General features: G+C 45.2%; 2 protein-coding genes across 32 annotated transcripts in view; one reads left to right on the forward strand and one right to left on the reverse strand.

Annotated features, from left to right (window-relative positions):
* LOC134862887 (calpain-2 catalytic subunit-like) overlaps positions 1-14,180 on the forward strand; it is a 28,845-nt gene extending 14,665 nt beyond the window's left edge. The window contains exons 7-28 of one of the 31 annotated variants that reach the window (XR_010165591.1): positions 548-716; positions 2,673-2,756; positions 2,920-3,005; positions 3,119-3,193; positions 3,276-3,436; positions 3,504-3,673; positions 3,824-3,835; positions 7,062-7,273; positions 7,467-7,503; positions 10,601-10,666; positions 10,884-10,941; positions 11,091-11,155; positions 11,295-11,363; positions 11,617-11,695; positions 11,775-11,891; positions 12,663-12,721; positions 12,824-13,026; positions 13,057-13,116; positions 13,149-13,208; positions 13,239-13,267; positions 13,420-13,734; positions 13,833-14,180. Coding sequence is in view for 1 of the 31 variants with exons in the window: in XM_063880992.1 (XP_063737062.1) it covers positions 548-716; positions 2,673-2,756; positions 2,920-3,005; positions 3,119-3,193; positions 3,276-3,436; positions 3,504-3,673; positions 3,824-3,835; positions 7,062-7,273; positions 7,467-7,503; positions 10,601-10,666; positions 10,884-10,941; positions 11,091-11,155; positions 11,295-11,363; positions 11,617-11,695; positions 11,775-11,891; positions 12,663-12,721; positions 12,824-12,847 (1,543 nt within the window). In the remaining 30 variants the exon portion in view is untranslated. Of the gene's footprint in view, positions 1-547; positions 717-2,672; positions 2,757-2,919; positions 3,006-3,118; positions 3,194-3,275; positions 3,437-3,503; positions 3,674-3,823; positions 3,836-7,061; positions 7,274-7,466; positions 7,504-10,600; positions 10,667-10,883; positions 10,942-11,090; positions 11,156-11,294; positions 11,364-11,616; positions 11,696-11,774; positions 11,892-12,662; positions 12,722-12,823 lie in introns of all 31 variants that reach the window. The other 30 variants (XR_010165590.1, XR_010165588.1, XR_010165573.1 and 27 more) reach the window with 30 other exon arrangements.
* The window catches only part of aars2 (alanyl-tRNA synthetase 2, mitochondrial (putative)), a 14,590-nt gene continuing 13,667 nt past the window's right edge, over positions 14,078-15,000 (reverse strand). The window contains exons 21-22 of the mRNA XM_063880991.1: positions 14,775-14,888; positions 14,078-14,692 (exon numbers count right to left, since the gene is read on the reverse strand). Coding sequence (XP_063737061.1) covers positions 14,525-14,692; positions 14,775-14,888 — 282 coding nt within the window. The 3' untranslated portion in view covers positions 14,078-14,524. The remainder of the gene's footprint in view (positions 14,693-14,774; positions 14,889-15,000) is intronic.

Below are 15,000 nucleotides of genomic sequence, written 5' to 3' on the forward strand. Positions count from 1 at the left end.
TCTCACACACACACACACACACACACTCGGAGTCACACACACTCTTGAGTCACACTGCTGAAACTGTGTTGCTGCTTTCTTCACATGTTTATCCAGCCACACCCTATACACACACACACACACACACACACACACACACACACACACACACACACACACACACACACACACACACACACACACACACACACACACACACACACACTAAGCGCCTGAGAGGCAGGTAGTCGGAGACGTCTACATTCCTAGCAGGCGGCTCCACCCTCTCCCAGTTAGCAGTATTGGGAGCAGGTGCTGACCACTCCCTCAGGGAGACAAAGCCACAGAGAGGCTCTGGTGGCCGGGGCCCAGCAGTATCAGAACAGGTTTTGGTAAACTGGTGAATCGATTAGCTTGTGTTTTTTGGAAGGTGATTTTGAGTTGGCTATAAATAAAGCTCTTTTTGATTGAACCACACCTCTGTCTTGATTGCTGCAATACCACTGTCCTGTTACAAAATGTATGCATTTATATAAAGATTTAAATGTATGTTCTGTGTTCTCTGAAGGATTAACGGCTGCTACGAGGCCCTCTCTGGAGGTTCCACCACCGAGGGCTTTGAGGATTTCACCGGAGGAATTGCTGAGGTCCACGAGCTGAGCCGCCCCGACCCACATCTGTTCCACATCATCCAGAAGGCCCAGAACCGAGGGTCCCTGATGGGCTGCTCCATAGACGTGAGTCTGAGAATCACAGGGAACCAGAGGGGACCCAGAGGGGACCCAGAGGGGACCCAGAGGGGACCCACAGGGGAACCAGAGGGGAACCACAGGGAACCAGAGGGGAACCACAGGGAACCAGAGGGGAACCAGAGGGTAACAACAGGGAACCAGAGGGTAACCAGAGGGGATCCAGAGGGTAACAACAGGGAACCAGAGGGTAACAACAGGGAACCAGAGGGTAACAACAGGGAACCACAGGGGAACCAGAGGGGAACCACAGGAAACCAGAGGGGAACCAGAGGGTAACAACAGGGAACCAGAGGGTAACAACAGGGAACCACAGGGGAACCAGAGGGGAACCAGAGGGGAACCACAGGACACCAGAGGGGAACCACAGGGAACCAGAGGGGAACCACAGGGAACCAGAGGGGAACCACAGGGAACCAGAGGGGAACCAGAGGGTAACAACAGGGAACCAGAGGGTAACCAGAGGGGATCCAGAGGGTAACAACAGGGAACCAGAGGGTAACAACAGGGAACCAGAGGGTAACAACAGGGAACCACAGGGGAACCAGAGGGGAACCACAGGAAACCAGAGGGGAACCAGAGGGTAACCACAGGGAACCAGAGGGTAACAACAGGGAACCACAGGGGAACCAGAGGGGAACCACAGGACACCAGAGGGGAACCACAGGGAACCAGAGGGGAACCACAGGGAACCAGAGAGGAACCACAGGGAACCAGAGGGGAACCACAGGGAACCAGAGCGTAACAACGAGGGAACCACAGGAAACCAGAGGGGAATCACAGGGAACCAGAGGGTACAACGGGGAACCAGAGGGGAACCACAGGGAACCAGAGGGGAACCACAGGGAACCAGAGGATAACAACAGGGAACCAGAGGGGAACCACAGGAAACCAGAGGGGAACCACAAGGAACCAAAGGGTAACAACAGGGAACCAGAGGGGATCCAGAGGGGAACCACAGGGGAACCAGGGGCGAACCAGAGGGAAACCACAGGGGAACCAGAGGGTAACAACAGGGAACCAGAGGGTAACAACAGGGAACCACAGGGGAACCAGAGGGTAACCACAGGGAACCAGAGGGTAACAACGGGGAACCAGAGGGGAACCACAGGGAACCAGAGGGGAACCACAGGGAACAACAGAGAACCAGAAGGGAACCAGAGGGGAACAACAGGGAACCAGAGGGGAACCATAGGGAATCAGAGGGTAACAACAGGGAACCACAGGGGAACCACAGGGAACCAGAGGGTAACAATAGGGAACCAGAGGGTAACAACAGGGAACCAGAGGGGAACCAGAGGGTAACAACACGAAACCAGAGAGGCGCCAGAGGGGAACCAGAGGGGAACCAGAGAGGAACCAGAGGGTAACAACAGGAAACCAGAGAGGCGCCAGAGGGGAACCAGAGGGTAACCAGAGGGTAACCAGAGGGTAACCAGAGGGGAACCAGAGGGTAACAATAGGGAACCAGAGGGGATCCAGAGGGTAACAACAGGGAACCACAGGGGAACCAGAGGGGAACCAGAGGGTAACAACAGGGAACCAGAGGGGAACCAGAGGGTAACAACAGGAAACCAGAGAGGCGCCAGAGGGGAACCAGAGGGAACCAGAGAGGAACCAGAGGGGAACCACAGGGAACCAGAGGGTAACAACAGGGAATCAGAGGGGATCCAGAGGGTAACAACAGGGAACCACAGGGGAACCACAGGGGAACCAGAGGGTAACAACGGGGAACCAGAGGGGAACCAGAGGGGGACCAGAGGGTAACAACAGGAAACCAGAGAGGCGCCAGAGGGGAACCAGAGGGAACCAAAGGTGAACCAGAGGGGAACCACAGGGGCACCACAGGGAACCAGCTTGAGCTTGAAGTGTTTGGGGATGAATAGTGACCTCGTTAAAATGAGAGTCCTGCTTCTTGAAGCTGATCCAGATTTGTGTCTTTAGATCACCAGCTCCTCGGACTCGGAGGCTGTTACTCGGCAGAAGCTGGTGAAAGGCCACGCCTACTCTGTGACAGGTGCAGATCAGGTGAGAGGACACGCCCCCTTCAAACACCTGTCCGTCAGAACACCATGCTTCTAAACTATATTTCCCATGAGCCTCAGCTGTGGCTGTGGGCGGAGATTCAGCTCTCTAATTATCTCACGACCAATCAGGTGTAACTCTGTGCTCTGCATGTGATTGGCTGCAGGTGGAGTATCGTGGCAACACGGAGAAGCTGATCCGGATCAGGAACCCGTGGGGTCAGGTGGAGTGGACAGGAGCCTGGAGCGACAGGTGTGTGTGTGTGTGGGGGGGGGGGGGGGGGATATGAATGGTTCTTGTATCCCTGAACTCTTAACATTAATATCTTTTCTGCTCTTATTGTAAAACTGTTTCGTGCTCTGCAGCTCGCCTCAGTGGCGCCAGATCGGCGATAAGGACCGGGACCGCCTGAGTCACCGGGCTGAGGATGGAGAGTTCTGGTAAGACTCAGCGTTACACTTCCTGTCTGGACTCTGTGGTCCTGTGTGTGTGTAAAGTGAAGCTCTCCGCTCTGTCTTCCAGGATGTCTTTCTCTGACTTCCTATCACATTACTCCCGGCTGGAGATCTGCAACCTGACACCCGACGCTCTGAGCGACGACTCTATCTCCAAGTGGGCTCTGACCAAGTTTGACAGCAGCTGGAGGAGAGGATCAACGGCCGGCGGGTGCAGGAACTTCCCTGGTGAGTGACGTTCCTGCTTGGTTCCCCAGGCTCCTTAAGGTCCTGACATTTTGTTTCTACACCGAAGATACTTTCTGGACCAACCCTAACTTTGTGATCAAGCTGGACGAGGAGGACGACGACCCGGACGACGGAGAGTCTGGCTGCAGCTTTGTGGTCGGTCTGATCCAGAAGAACCGAAGACGCATGAGGAAGATGGGTGAAGACATGCAGACCATGGGGTTTGCCATCTACGAGGTGAGAGGACCTGATGCTGTGGATGTTCAGGGTTCCTGAACACTGTGGAGGTTCAGAGGTCCTGAACACTGTGGAGGTTCAGAGGTCTTGTGGAGGTTCAGAGGTCCTGATAGATGTTCTGCTAACTTTCTTCTTCTTCTTGTGTTACAGGTTCCTGACGAGGTACTGAGGATCAGCTGTTTGTATTTCTTCATTTTCTCATTTCTACTTTACTCAAGAACAAGACCTGAGTACTTCTACTTTACTCAAGTACAAGACCTGAGTACTTCTACTTTACTCAAGTACAAGATCTGAGTACTACTACTTTACTCAAGTAGAAGATCTGAGTACTTCTACTTTACTCAAGTACAAGACCTGAGTACTTCTACTTTACTCAAGTACAAGACCTGAGTATTACTACTTTACTCAAGTTCAAGACCTGAGTACTTCTACATTACTCAAGTACAAGACCTGAGTACTTCTACTTTACTCAAGTACAAGATCTGAGTACTTCTACTTTATTCAAGTACAAGACCTGAGTACTTCTACTTTACTCAAGTAGAAGACCTGAGTACTTCTACTTTACTCAAGTACAAGATCTGAGTACTTCTACTTTACTCAAGTACAAGATCTGAGTACTTCTATTTTACTCAAGTACAAGATCTGAGTACTTCTATTTTACTCAAGAACAAGACCTGAGTACTTCTACTTTACTCAAGAACAAGACCTGAGTACTTCTACTTTACTCAAGTACAAGACCTGAGTACTTCTACTTTACTCAAGTACAAGATCTGAGTACTACTACTTTACTCAAGTAGAAGATCTGAGTACTTCTACTTTACTCAAGTACAAGACCTGAGTATTACTACTTTACTCAAGTTCAAGACCTGAGTACTTCTACATTACTCAAGTACAAGATCTGAGTACTTCTACATTACTCAAGTACAAGATCTGAGTACTTCTACTTTACTCAAGTACAAGACCTGAGTACTTCTACTTTACTCAAGTAGAAGATCTGAGTACTTCTACTTTACTCAAGTACAAGACCTGAGTACTTCTACTTTACTCAAGAACAAGACCTGAGTACTTCTACATTACTCAAGTACAAGATCTGAGTACTTCTACTTTACTCAAGTACAAGACCTGAGTACTTCTACTTTACTCAAGTACAATATCTGAGTACTTCTACTTTACTCAAGTACAAGATCTGAGTACTTCTACTTTACTCAAGTACAAGACCTGAGTACTTCTACTTTACTCAAGTACAAGACCTGAGTACTTCTACTTTACTCAAGTACAAGACCTGAGTATTACTACTTTACTCAAGTACAAGACCTGAGTACTTCTACTTTACTCAAGTACAAGATCTGAGTACTTCTACTTTATTCAAGTACAAGACCTGAGTACTTCTACTTTACTCAAGTACAAGATCTGAGTACTTCTACTTTACTCAAGTACAAGATCTGAGTACTTCTACTTTATTCAAGTACAAGATCTGAGTACTTCTACTTTACTCAAGTACAAGACCTGAGTACTTCTACTTTACTCAAGTACAAGATCTGAGTACTTCTACTTTACTCAAGTAGAAGATCTGAGTACTTCTACTTTACTCAAGTACAAGATCTGAGTACTTCTACTTTACTCAAGTACAAGACCTGAGTACTTCTACTTTACTCAAGTAGAAGATCTGAGTACTTCTACTTTACTCAAGTACAAGATCTGAGTACTTCTATTTTACTCAAGTACAAGATCTGAGTACTTCTACTTTACTCAAGTACAAGATCTGAGTACTTTTACTTTTCTCAAGTACAAGATCTGAGTACTTCTACTTTACTCAAGTACAAGATCTGAGTACTTCTACTTTACTCAAGTACAAGACCTGAGTACTTCTACTTTACTCAAGTACAAGATCTGAGTACTTCTACTTTACTCAAGTACAATATCTGAGTACTTCTACTTTACTCAAGTACAAGATCTGAGTACTTCTACTTTACTCAAGTACAAGATCTGAGTACTTCTACTTTACTCAAGTACAAGATCTGAGTACTTCTACTTTACTCAAGTACAAGATCTGAGTACTTCTACTTTACTCAAGTACAAGACCTGAGTACTTCTACTTTACTCAAGTACAAGACCTGAGTACTTCTACTTTACTCAAGTACAAGACCTGAGTACTTCTACTTTACTCAAGTACAAGATCTGAGTACTTCTACTTTACTCAAGTACAAGACCTGAGTACTTCTACTTTACTCAAGTACAAGACCTGAGTACTTCTACTTTACTCAAGTACAAGACCTGAGTACTTCTACTTTACTCAAGTACAAGACCTGAGTACTTCTACTTTACTCAAGTACAAGACCTGAGTACTTCTACTTTACTCAAGTACAAGACCTGAGTACTTCTACTTTACTCAAGTACAAGATCTGAGTACTTGTACTTTACTCAAGTACAAGACCTGAGTACTTCTACTTTACTCAAGTACAAGACCTGAGTACTTCTACTTTACTCAAGTACAAGATCTGAGTACTTCTACTTTACTCAAGTACAAGACCTGAGTACTTGTACTTTACTCAAGTACAAGACCTGAGTACTACTACTTTACTCAAGTACAAGATCTGAGTACTTCTACTTTACTCAAGTACAAGATCTGAGTACTTCTACTTTACTCAAGTACAAGACCTGAGTACTTCTACTTTACTCAAGTACAAGACCTGAGTACTTCTACTTTACTCAAGTACAAGATCTGAGTACTTCTACTTTATTCAAGTACAAGATCTGAGTACTTCTACTTTACTCAAGTACAAGATCTGAGTACTTCTACTTTATTCAAGTACAAGATCTGAGTACTTCTACTTTACTCAAGTACAAGATCTGAGTACTTCTACTTTACTCAAGTACAAGACCTGAGTACTTGTACTTTACTCAAGTACAAGACCTGAGTACTTCTACTTTACTCAAGTACAAGACCTGAGTACTTCTACTTTACTCAAGTACAAGATCTGAGTACTTCTACTTTACTCAAGTACAAGACCTGAGTACTTGTACTTTACTCAAGTACAAGACCTGAGTACTACTACTTTACTCAAGTACAAGACCTGAGTACTTCTACTTTACTCAAGTACAAGATCTGAGTACTTCTACTTTACTCAAGTACAAGACCTGAGTACTTCTACTTTACTCAAGTACAAGATCTGAGTACTTCTACTTTACTCAAGTACAAGACCTGAGTACTTCTACTTTACTCAAGTACAAGATCTGAGTACTTCTACTTTACTCAAGTACAAGATCTGAGTACTTCTACTTTATTCAAGTACAAGATCTGAGTACTTCTACTTTACTCAAGTACAAGATCTGAGTACTTCTACTTTTAAAGAAGTACAGTTCTGAGTATTTGTCTCACCTGTCTCAGTGCCGTGGTCAGAGGAACGTCCGGCTGAAGAAGAACTTCTTCCTGCGCCACGCCTCGGCCGCCCGGTCCGAGACCTTCATCAACCTGCGGGAGGTGAGCAGTCGCTTCGCCCTGCCGCCGGGAGAGTACCTGATCGTCCCTTCCACCTTCGAACCGCACAAGAACGGAGACTTCTGCGTCCGGGTGTTCTCTGAAAAACCAGCCGAGTTCCAGTATGTGTCCTCCGGTGATATGGGGGGGGGGGGGGAGTTGATATACTGGTGGACTTTATGGTTCCCTTGCAATAAAGTGTGATCAGAGCAGCCTCTGGCAGCCGCCTGGTGAATCAACATCTCATTCAATCCATTTAATACCTGAAAACAAGATGCATTCATTCTTATTAATGAGACGACTGTGTTCCTGCAGAGAGCTGGACGACCCCATCGAGTGCAGAGTGGAGAAGGTAAGACTACTTCCTGTTCTAGATTCTAGATACCCTATATAGACAAAAGTATTGGGCCACTCCTCTTAATCTTTGAATTCAGTTGTTTCCTTCGTCCCATCACCACAGGTGTATAAATCAAGCACCTAGCCATGCAGTCTGCCTTTACAAACCTGTGAAGGAATGGGTCGTTCTAAAGAACTCCCTGAACTCCAACGTGGATGCCATTATCGCAACAAGTCTGTTCATAACATGTCTTCTCTCCTAGATCTTCCACGATCAACTGTAAGTGATATTATTGCAAAGTGGAAACATTTAGAAACCACAGCAACTCAGCTTGGAGGTGTCAGACCACATAAAGCTACAGAGCGGATCGCTGAAGAAGTTGGAATGAGAGGTCATAAAAGCTCTTCTAGGTGTAACGTGTAGTTGGCCCAATACTTTTGTCTATATAGTGTATGTCATATATCCAGTATAACGGGCAGGTGCACTGTACACTCCGCACTCCACACATCAGTACTAAGAAACTCCACAAACTATCTGAGATCAAACTACATAAGACATTTCACAAATATTAGCTGTACTTTAGCGGCAAAAACTCCCTGTGAGTTATGCCGCTGAGAGGCTAAACGTTGCTCTTCGCTGTGACGCGTTCCATACAAGAGTCCGGAGTCAGTCTGAGTTCATAGAGTTGAGATAATAACAGAAATAATAAGCTGAGGCAAAACAAGTATTTTGGCTCCTACACAGAGTATATGTGCATGATGAAACTACAAATCAGTAAGAACTACACTTCCTGTCTGTCTTCTTCTGCTGTTCCCTTTAGTGTTTACTTCCTGTCTGTCTTCTTCTGCTGTTCCCTTTAGTGTTTACTTCCTGTCTGTCTTCTTCTGCTGTTCCCTTTAGTGTTTACTTCCTGTCTGTCTTCTTCTGCTGTTCCCTTTAGTGTTTACTTCCTGTCTGTTTTCTTCTGCTGTTCCCTTTAGTGTTTACTTCCTGTCTGTCTTCTTCTGCTGTTCCCTTTAGTGTTTACTTCCTGTCTGTCTTCTTCTGCTGTTCCCTTTAGTGTTTACTTCCTGTCTGTCTTCTTCTGCTGTTCCTTTTAGTGTTTACTTCCTGTCTGTCTTCTTCTGCTGCTCCCTTTAGTGTTTACTTCCTGTCTGTCTTCTTCTGCTGTTCCCTTTAGTTTTTACTTCCTGTCTGTCTTCTTCTGCTGTTCCCTGTAGTGTTGACTTCCTGTCTGTCTTCTTCTGCTGTTCCCTTTAGTGTTAAGTTCCTGTCTGTCTTCTTCTGCTGTTCCCTTTAGTGTTTACTTCCTGTCTGTCTTCTTCTGCTGTTCCCTTTAGTGTTAAGTTCCTGTCTGTCTTCTTCTGCTGTTCCCTTTAGTGTTTACTTCTCTGTCTGTCTTCTTCTGCTGTTCCCTTTAGTGTTTACTTCCTGTCTGTCTTCTTCTGCTGTTCCCTTTAGTGTTTACTTCCTGTCTGTCTTCTTCTGCTGTTCCCTTTAGTGTTTACTTCCTGTCTGTCTTCTTCTGCTGTTCCCTTTAGTGTTTACTTCCTGTCTGTCTTCTTCTGCTGTTCCCTTTAGTGTTTACTTCCTGTCTGTCTTCTTCTGCTGTTCCCTTTAGTGTTTACTTCCTGTCTGTCTTCTTCTGCTGTTCCCTTTAGTGTTTACTTCCTGTCTGTCTTCTTCTGCTGTTCCCTTTAGTGTTTACTTCCTGTCTGTCTTCTTCTGCTGTTCCCTTTAGTGTTTACTTCCTGTCTGTCTTCTTCTGCTGTTCCCTTTAGTGTTTACTTCCTGTCTGTCTTCTTCTGCTGTTCCCTTTAGTGTTTACTTCCTGTCTGTCTTCTTCTGCTGTTCCCTTTAGTGTTTACTTCCTGTCTGTCTTCTTCTGCTGTTCCCTTTAGTGTTTACTTCCTGTCTGTCTTCTTCTGCTGTTCCCTTTAGTGTTTACTTCCTGTCTGTCTTCTTCTGCTGTTCCCTTTAGTGTTTACTTCCTGTCTGTCTTCTTCTGCTGTTCCCTTTAGTGTTTACTTCCTGTCTGTCTTCTTCTGCTGTTCCCTTTAGTGTTTACTTCCTGTCTGTCTTCTTCTGCTGTTCCCTTTAGTGTTTACTTCCTGTCTGTCTTCTTCTGCTGTTCCCTTTAGTGTTTACTTCCTGTCTGTCTTCTTCTGCTGTTCCCTTTAGTGTTTACTTCCTGTCTGTCTTCTTCTGCTGTTCCCTTTAGTGTTTACTTCCTGTCTGTCTTCTTCTGCTGTTCCCTTTAGTGTTTACTTCCTGTCTGTCTTCTTCTGCTGTTCCCTTTAGTGTTTACTTCCTGTCTGTCTTCTTCTGCTGTTCCCTGTAGTGTTTACTTCCTGTCTGTCTTCTTCTGCTGTTCCCTTTAGTGTTTACTTCCTGTCTGTCTTCTTCTGCTGTTCCCTTTAGTGTTTACTTCCTGTCTGTCTTCTTCTGCTGTTCCCTTTAGTGTTTACTTCCTGTCTGTCTTCTTCTGCTGTTCCCTTTAGTGTTTACTTCCTGTCTGTCTTCTTCTGCTGTTCCCTTTAGTGTTTACTTCCTGTCTGTCTTCTTCTGCTGTTCCCTTTAGTGTTTACTTCCTGTCTGTCTTCTTCTGCTGTTCCCTTTAGTGTTTACTTCCTGTCTGTCTTCTGCTGTTCCCTTCAGTGTTTACTTCCTGTCTGTCTTCTTCTGCTGTTCCCTTTAGTGTTTACTTCCTGTCTGTCTTCTTCTGCTGTTCCCTTTAGTGTTTACTTCCTGTCTGTCTTCTTCTGCTGTTCCCTTTAGTGTTTACTTCCTGTCTGTCTTCTTCTGCTGTTCCCTTTAGTGTTTACTTCCTGTCTGTCTTCTTTGCTGTTCCCTTTAGTGTTTACTTCCTGTCTGTCTTCTTCTGCTGTTCCCTTTAGTGTTTACTTCCTGTCTGTCTTCTTCTGCTGTTCCCTTTAGTGTTTACTTCCTGTCTGTCTTCTTTTGCTGTTCCCTTTAGTGTTTACTTCCTGTCTGTCTTCTTCTGCTGTTCCCTTTAGTGTTTACTTCCTGTCTGTCTTCTTCTGTGGTTCCCTCCACAGATAATAAAGGAGTGTTTTATGAACGTGTTAATAGGAGGAGGGGTTTGTTTCAGATTGAGATCGATGAGGACGATGTGGACGATCGCTTCAGGAATCTGTTTGGTCAGCTAGCAGGAGGGGTAAGCCACTCACAATGAACATATGTATATACTTATAATATAGAAATACTACCTTATTTATACAAATATAAGGTATTGTAAGTAGTACATATATAAATATAATAACTTATGTGTGTGTGTATATAGAGAGAGATAGATAGAATATTATAAATATAACGCATATACTTACACAATTAATACAGTGTGTACATGATATCTGATGGTCCTGTGTCTGCAGGACAGTGAGATATCCACCTCCGAGCTGCAGAAGATCCTCAACAGAGTCGTCACCAAACGTAAGAAACTAAAGAACTCACCTCTAGCTCAGGTACACCTGCACTTTGGAACAGGTGTGAAGAGGGATCAGGTGTGAAGAGGGATCAGGTGTGAAGAGGGATCAGGTGTGAAGAGGGATCAGCTGTGAACAGGTGTGTGTGTACTGCAGGTTCGGACATCCACACGAGCGGCTTCAGTCTCACCACGTGTTGGAACATGGTCAACATGCTGGATGTATCCTTCAGTCCCGTTAACCAGTAGAAAAACTCATTCATACACAGGATATACCTGAGTTTATAATGCATTATAAACAATAAATAATGTACAACAATAATAACAACAATATAAAAGGGTTTCCTGAACCTGGCGGCAGAAAGACGGCAGTGGGAGACTCGGTCTGGTGGAGTTTAAGATTCTGTGGACCAAAATCGAGAAGTACCTGGTGAGTCTGAGAGGAGTTATTATTCAATACATAGATCTATAGACAGATCTATGTATAGATCTATACATCTGTGTGTGTGTGTGTGTGTGTGTGTGTGTGTGTGTGTGTGTGTGTGTGTGTGTGTGTGTGTGTGTGTGTGTGTGTGTGTGTGTGTGTGTGTGTGTGTGTGTGTGTGTGTGTGTGTGTGTGTGTGTGTGTGTGTGTGTGTGTGTGTGTGTGTGTGTGTGTGTGTGTGTGTGTGTGCGTGTGTCAGACTGTGTACCGAGACAAGGATGTGGATAACTCAGGAACCATGAGCTCTGCTGAGATGAGGTCAGCTGTGGAGGAAGCAGGTAAAACACACACCTCTACACACACCTCTGAAAACACACACACACACAGAGTTGTGAACTTTGACCCGGTGTGTCTCAGGCTTTCTGCTGAACAACCCCCTGCAGCAGGTCCTGGTGGCTCGGTACAGCGAGCCGGATCTCACCATCGACTTTGACAACTTCGTGGGCTGCCTCGTCCGCCTGGAGACCATGTTCAGTGAGTACTCTTCATCCTGAGGAAGAGGGGGGGAGAGATGATGCTGGTGACGGTGATTGTGATCATGATGGGGATGATAGTGGTGATGGTGATGATGGTGGTGACGGTGATGGTGGTGGTGATGGTGATCATGATGATGGTGGTGATGATGATGATGGTGATCATGGTGGTGATGATGATGATGGTGATCATGGTGGTGATGATGGTGGTGATGATGATGATGGTGATCATGATGGGGATGATGATGGTGATGATGATGGTGATCATGATGGGGATGATGATGGTGATGATGATGGTGATCATGATGGGGATGATGGTGGTGATGATGATGGTGATCATGGTGGTGATGATGGTGGTGATGATGATGATGGTGATCATGATGGGGATGATGGTGATGATGATGATGATGATGGTGATCATGATGGGGATGATGATGGTGATCATGATGATGATGATGATGGGGATGATGATGGTGATCATGATGGGGATGATGATGGGGATGATGATGGTGATCATGATGGGGATGATGATGGGGATGGTGATAATGATGATGGTGATCATGATGGTGATCATGATGGGGATGATGATGATGATGATGGTGATCATGATGGGGATGATGATGGGGATGATGATGGTGATCATGATGGGGATGATGATGGTGATCATGATGGGGATGATGATGGGGATGATGATGGTGATCATGATGGGGATGATGATGGGGATGGTGATGGGGATGGTGATAATGATGATGGTGATGTCTCCTCTCCTCAGACACGTTCTCCACTCTGGATAAGGATCAGTCCGGCTACATTGAGCTCACCTTGCTGGAGGTGAGGAGACCTGTTGATTATTAAAGATATTCTGAACGTTTTAATCATTGATATGTATTTGAAGTTAACGTGATGAATATTCTGTTGATGTTTCTTCCGCAGTGGCTCAACGTGAGTCTGCTCTGAGTGCTGGTCCTGGTCCTGGTCTCAGCTGATAGTCAGTGTGGTGATGGTGTTTAGTTAATGTGTCAATATTTCTATTGTGTGTTGAGAGACCTCGTTAGTGATTATTGACTCACACAGGTGACCTCGTTAGTGATTAACGACTCACACAGGTGACCTCCTTAGTGATTAATGACTCACAGGTGACCTCGTTAGTGATTAATGAATCACAGGTGACCTCCTTAGTGATTAATGACTCACAGGTGACCTCGTTAGTGATTAATGACTCACAGGTGACCTCCTCAGTGATTAATGACTCACACAGGTGACCTCGTTAGTGATTAATGAATCACAGGTGACCTCCTTAGTGATTAATGACTCACAGGTGACCTCGTTAGTGATTAATGACTCACAGGTGACCTCAGTGATTAATGACTCACACAGGTGACCTCGTTAGTGATTAATGACTCACACAGGTGACCTCGTTAGTGATTAATGACTCACAGGTGACTTCGTTAGTGATTAATGACTCACAGGTGACCTCGTTAGTGATTAATGACTCACAGGTGACTTCGTTAGTGATTAATGACTCACAGGTGACCTCGTTAGTGATTAATGACTCACACAGGTGACCTCGTTAGTGATTAATGACTCACACAGGTGACCTCGTTAGTGATTAATGACTCACACAGGTGACCTCGTTAGTGATTAATGACTCACACAGGTGACCTCGTTAGTGATTAATGACTCACACAGGTGACCTCGTTAGTGATTAATGACTCACACAGGTGACCTCATTAGTGATTAATGACTCACACAGGTGACCTCAGTGATTAATGACTCACACAGGTGACCTCGTTAGTGATTAATGACTCACAGGTGACCTCCTAAGTGATTAATGACTCACACAGGTGACCTCGTTAGTGATTAATCACTCACGCAGGTGACCTCGTTAGTGATTAATCACTCACACAGGTGACCTCGTTAGTGATTAATGACTCACGCGCAGGTGACCTCGTTAGTGATTCATGACTCACATAGGTGTCTTCGTTTGTGATAAATGACTCACAGGTGACCTCATTAATTCATAGAGGGGAACAGAACAGCCAATAGGAAGCCTGCCTCGCTCCAAGCTGAGCTGTGATTGGCTGATTGATATACACTTTAATGGGAAATGTTTAACACCAGTTTAAAACCTGTTATTACATGATTGGATGATAAACAGCAAAGAAAGAAGAACCACTAGAACTCAGATTTGTGTCCAGCAAAGCTTCACATCTGGTGCCTTTATATTATGATAACAATAATACTCTGTCAAATGTATCTTGGTAATTCCTGAATAAAGACAATGAATGAGTGAGCAGTCATTTATTATAAAAACAGAAATGTTAAATTCACATAAAATATCTCTATAAATAATTCTCATCTGAGCGTGTAGTCCAATGAGGAGCCTCACTGCAGCAGTGGGCGGGCCTACAGTCAACCCATCGTGTACAGCCCTCCCCTTTCTGATAATTCACATAATCATTCCTTTAAAGATGCTATTCGCATTTAGCATGCTAACAGACAGGAAGGGTGCTTATGAGAACTTCTCTGATTGGCTGAGAGCATCAAAGAGAAGGCCCACTCTCATTGCCCCAACCCTTGTGTCCAATCAGGAGACAATTCCTCAGCAGGAGGCACCGTGATGTCAGAGTGATGTCATCGCTCTGTTGTCTGGCAAGCAAACTGCTCCGCCCACCTCAGAGCCTCAGTGATGTCATTGCTGCTTCCTGTGCCCTTGGCGACCAGTTCAGAGCCCCCCCCGATGCCCCCAAGGTGACGACACACTGCCACCGCCCAATCAGAGGCAGAGAGGAAGGGGGAGTCCTGAGGAGGGAGAAGACAGCCAGTCAGATCCTGTACACGAGGCCCCGCCCCTCTATGATGTCACTGACAGGAGAGCGGTTACCTTAGGAACCTGACAGGCACACAGCACCTTCCCAGAATGACTCTGGTGAGCAAGCAGCATCACATGACTGCGAGGAGCGGCGGCGCTCAGCTGGTTCACCGTCTTCATCACCATCTGAAAGGAAGGAAGTGATGTCACAGTGAGGTCATCTTTCACAAAACCATTTAAATCATGACTCAGCAGGTGACCTCATTAACCCTTAATGACTCCCTATTACCTGAGGTCA

Source organism: Eleginops maclovinus, chromosome 4 (assembly GCF_036324505.1).
Source record: "Eleginops maclovinus isolate JMC-PN-2008 ecotype Puerto Natales chromosome 4, JC_Emac_rtc_rv5, whole genome shotgun sequence".
Taxonomy (NCBI): Eukaryota; Metazoa; Chordata; class Actinopteri; order Perciformes; family Eleginopidae; genus Eleginops; species Eleginops maclovinus.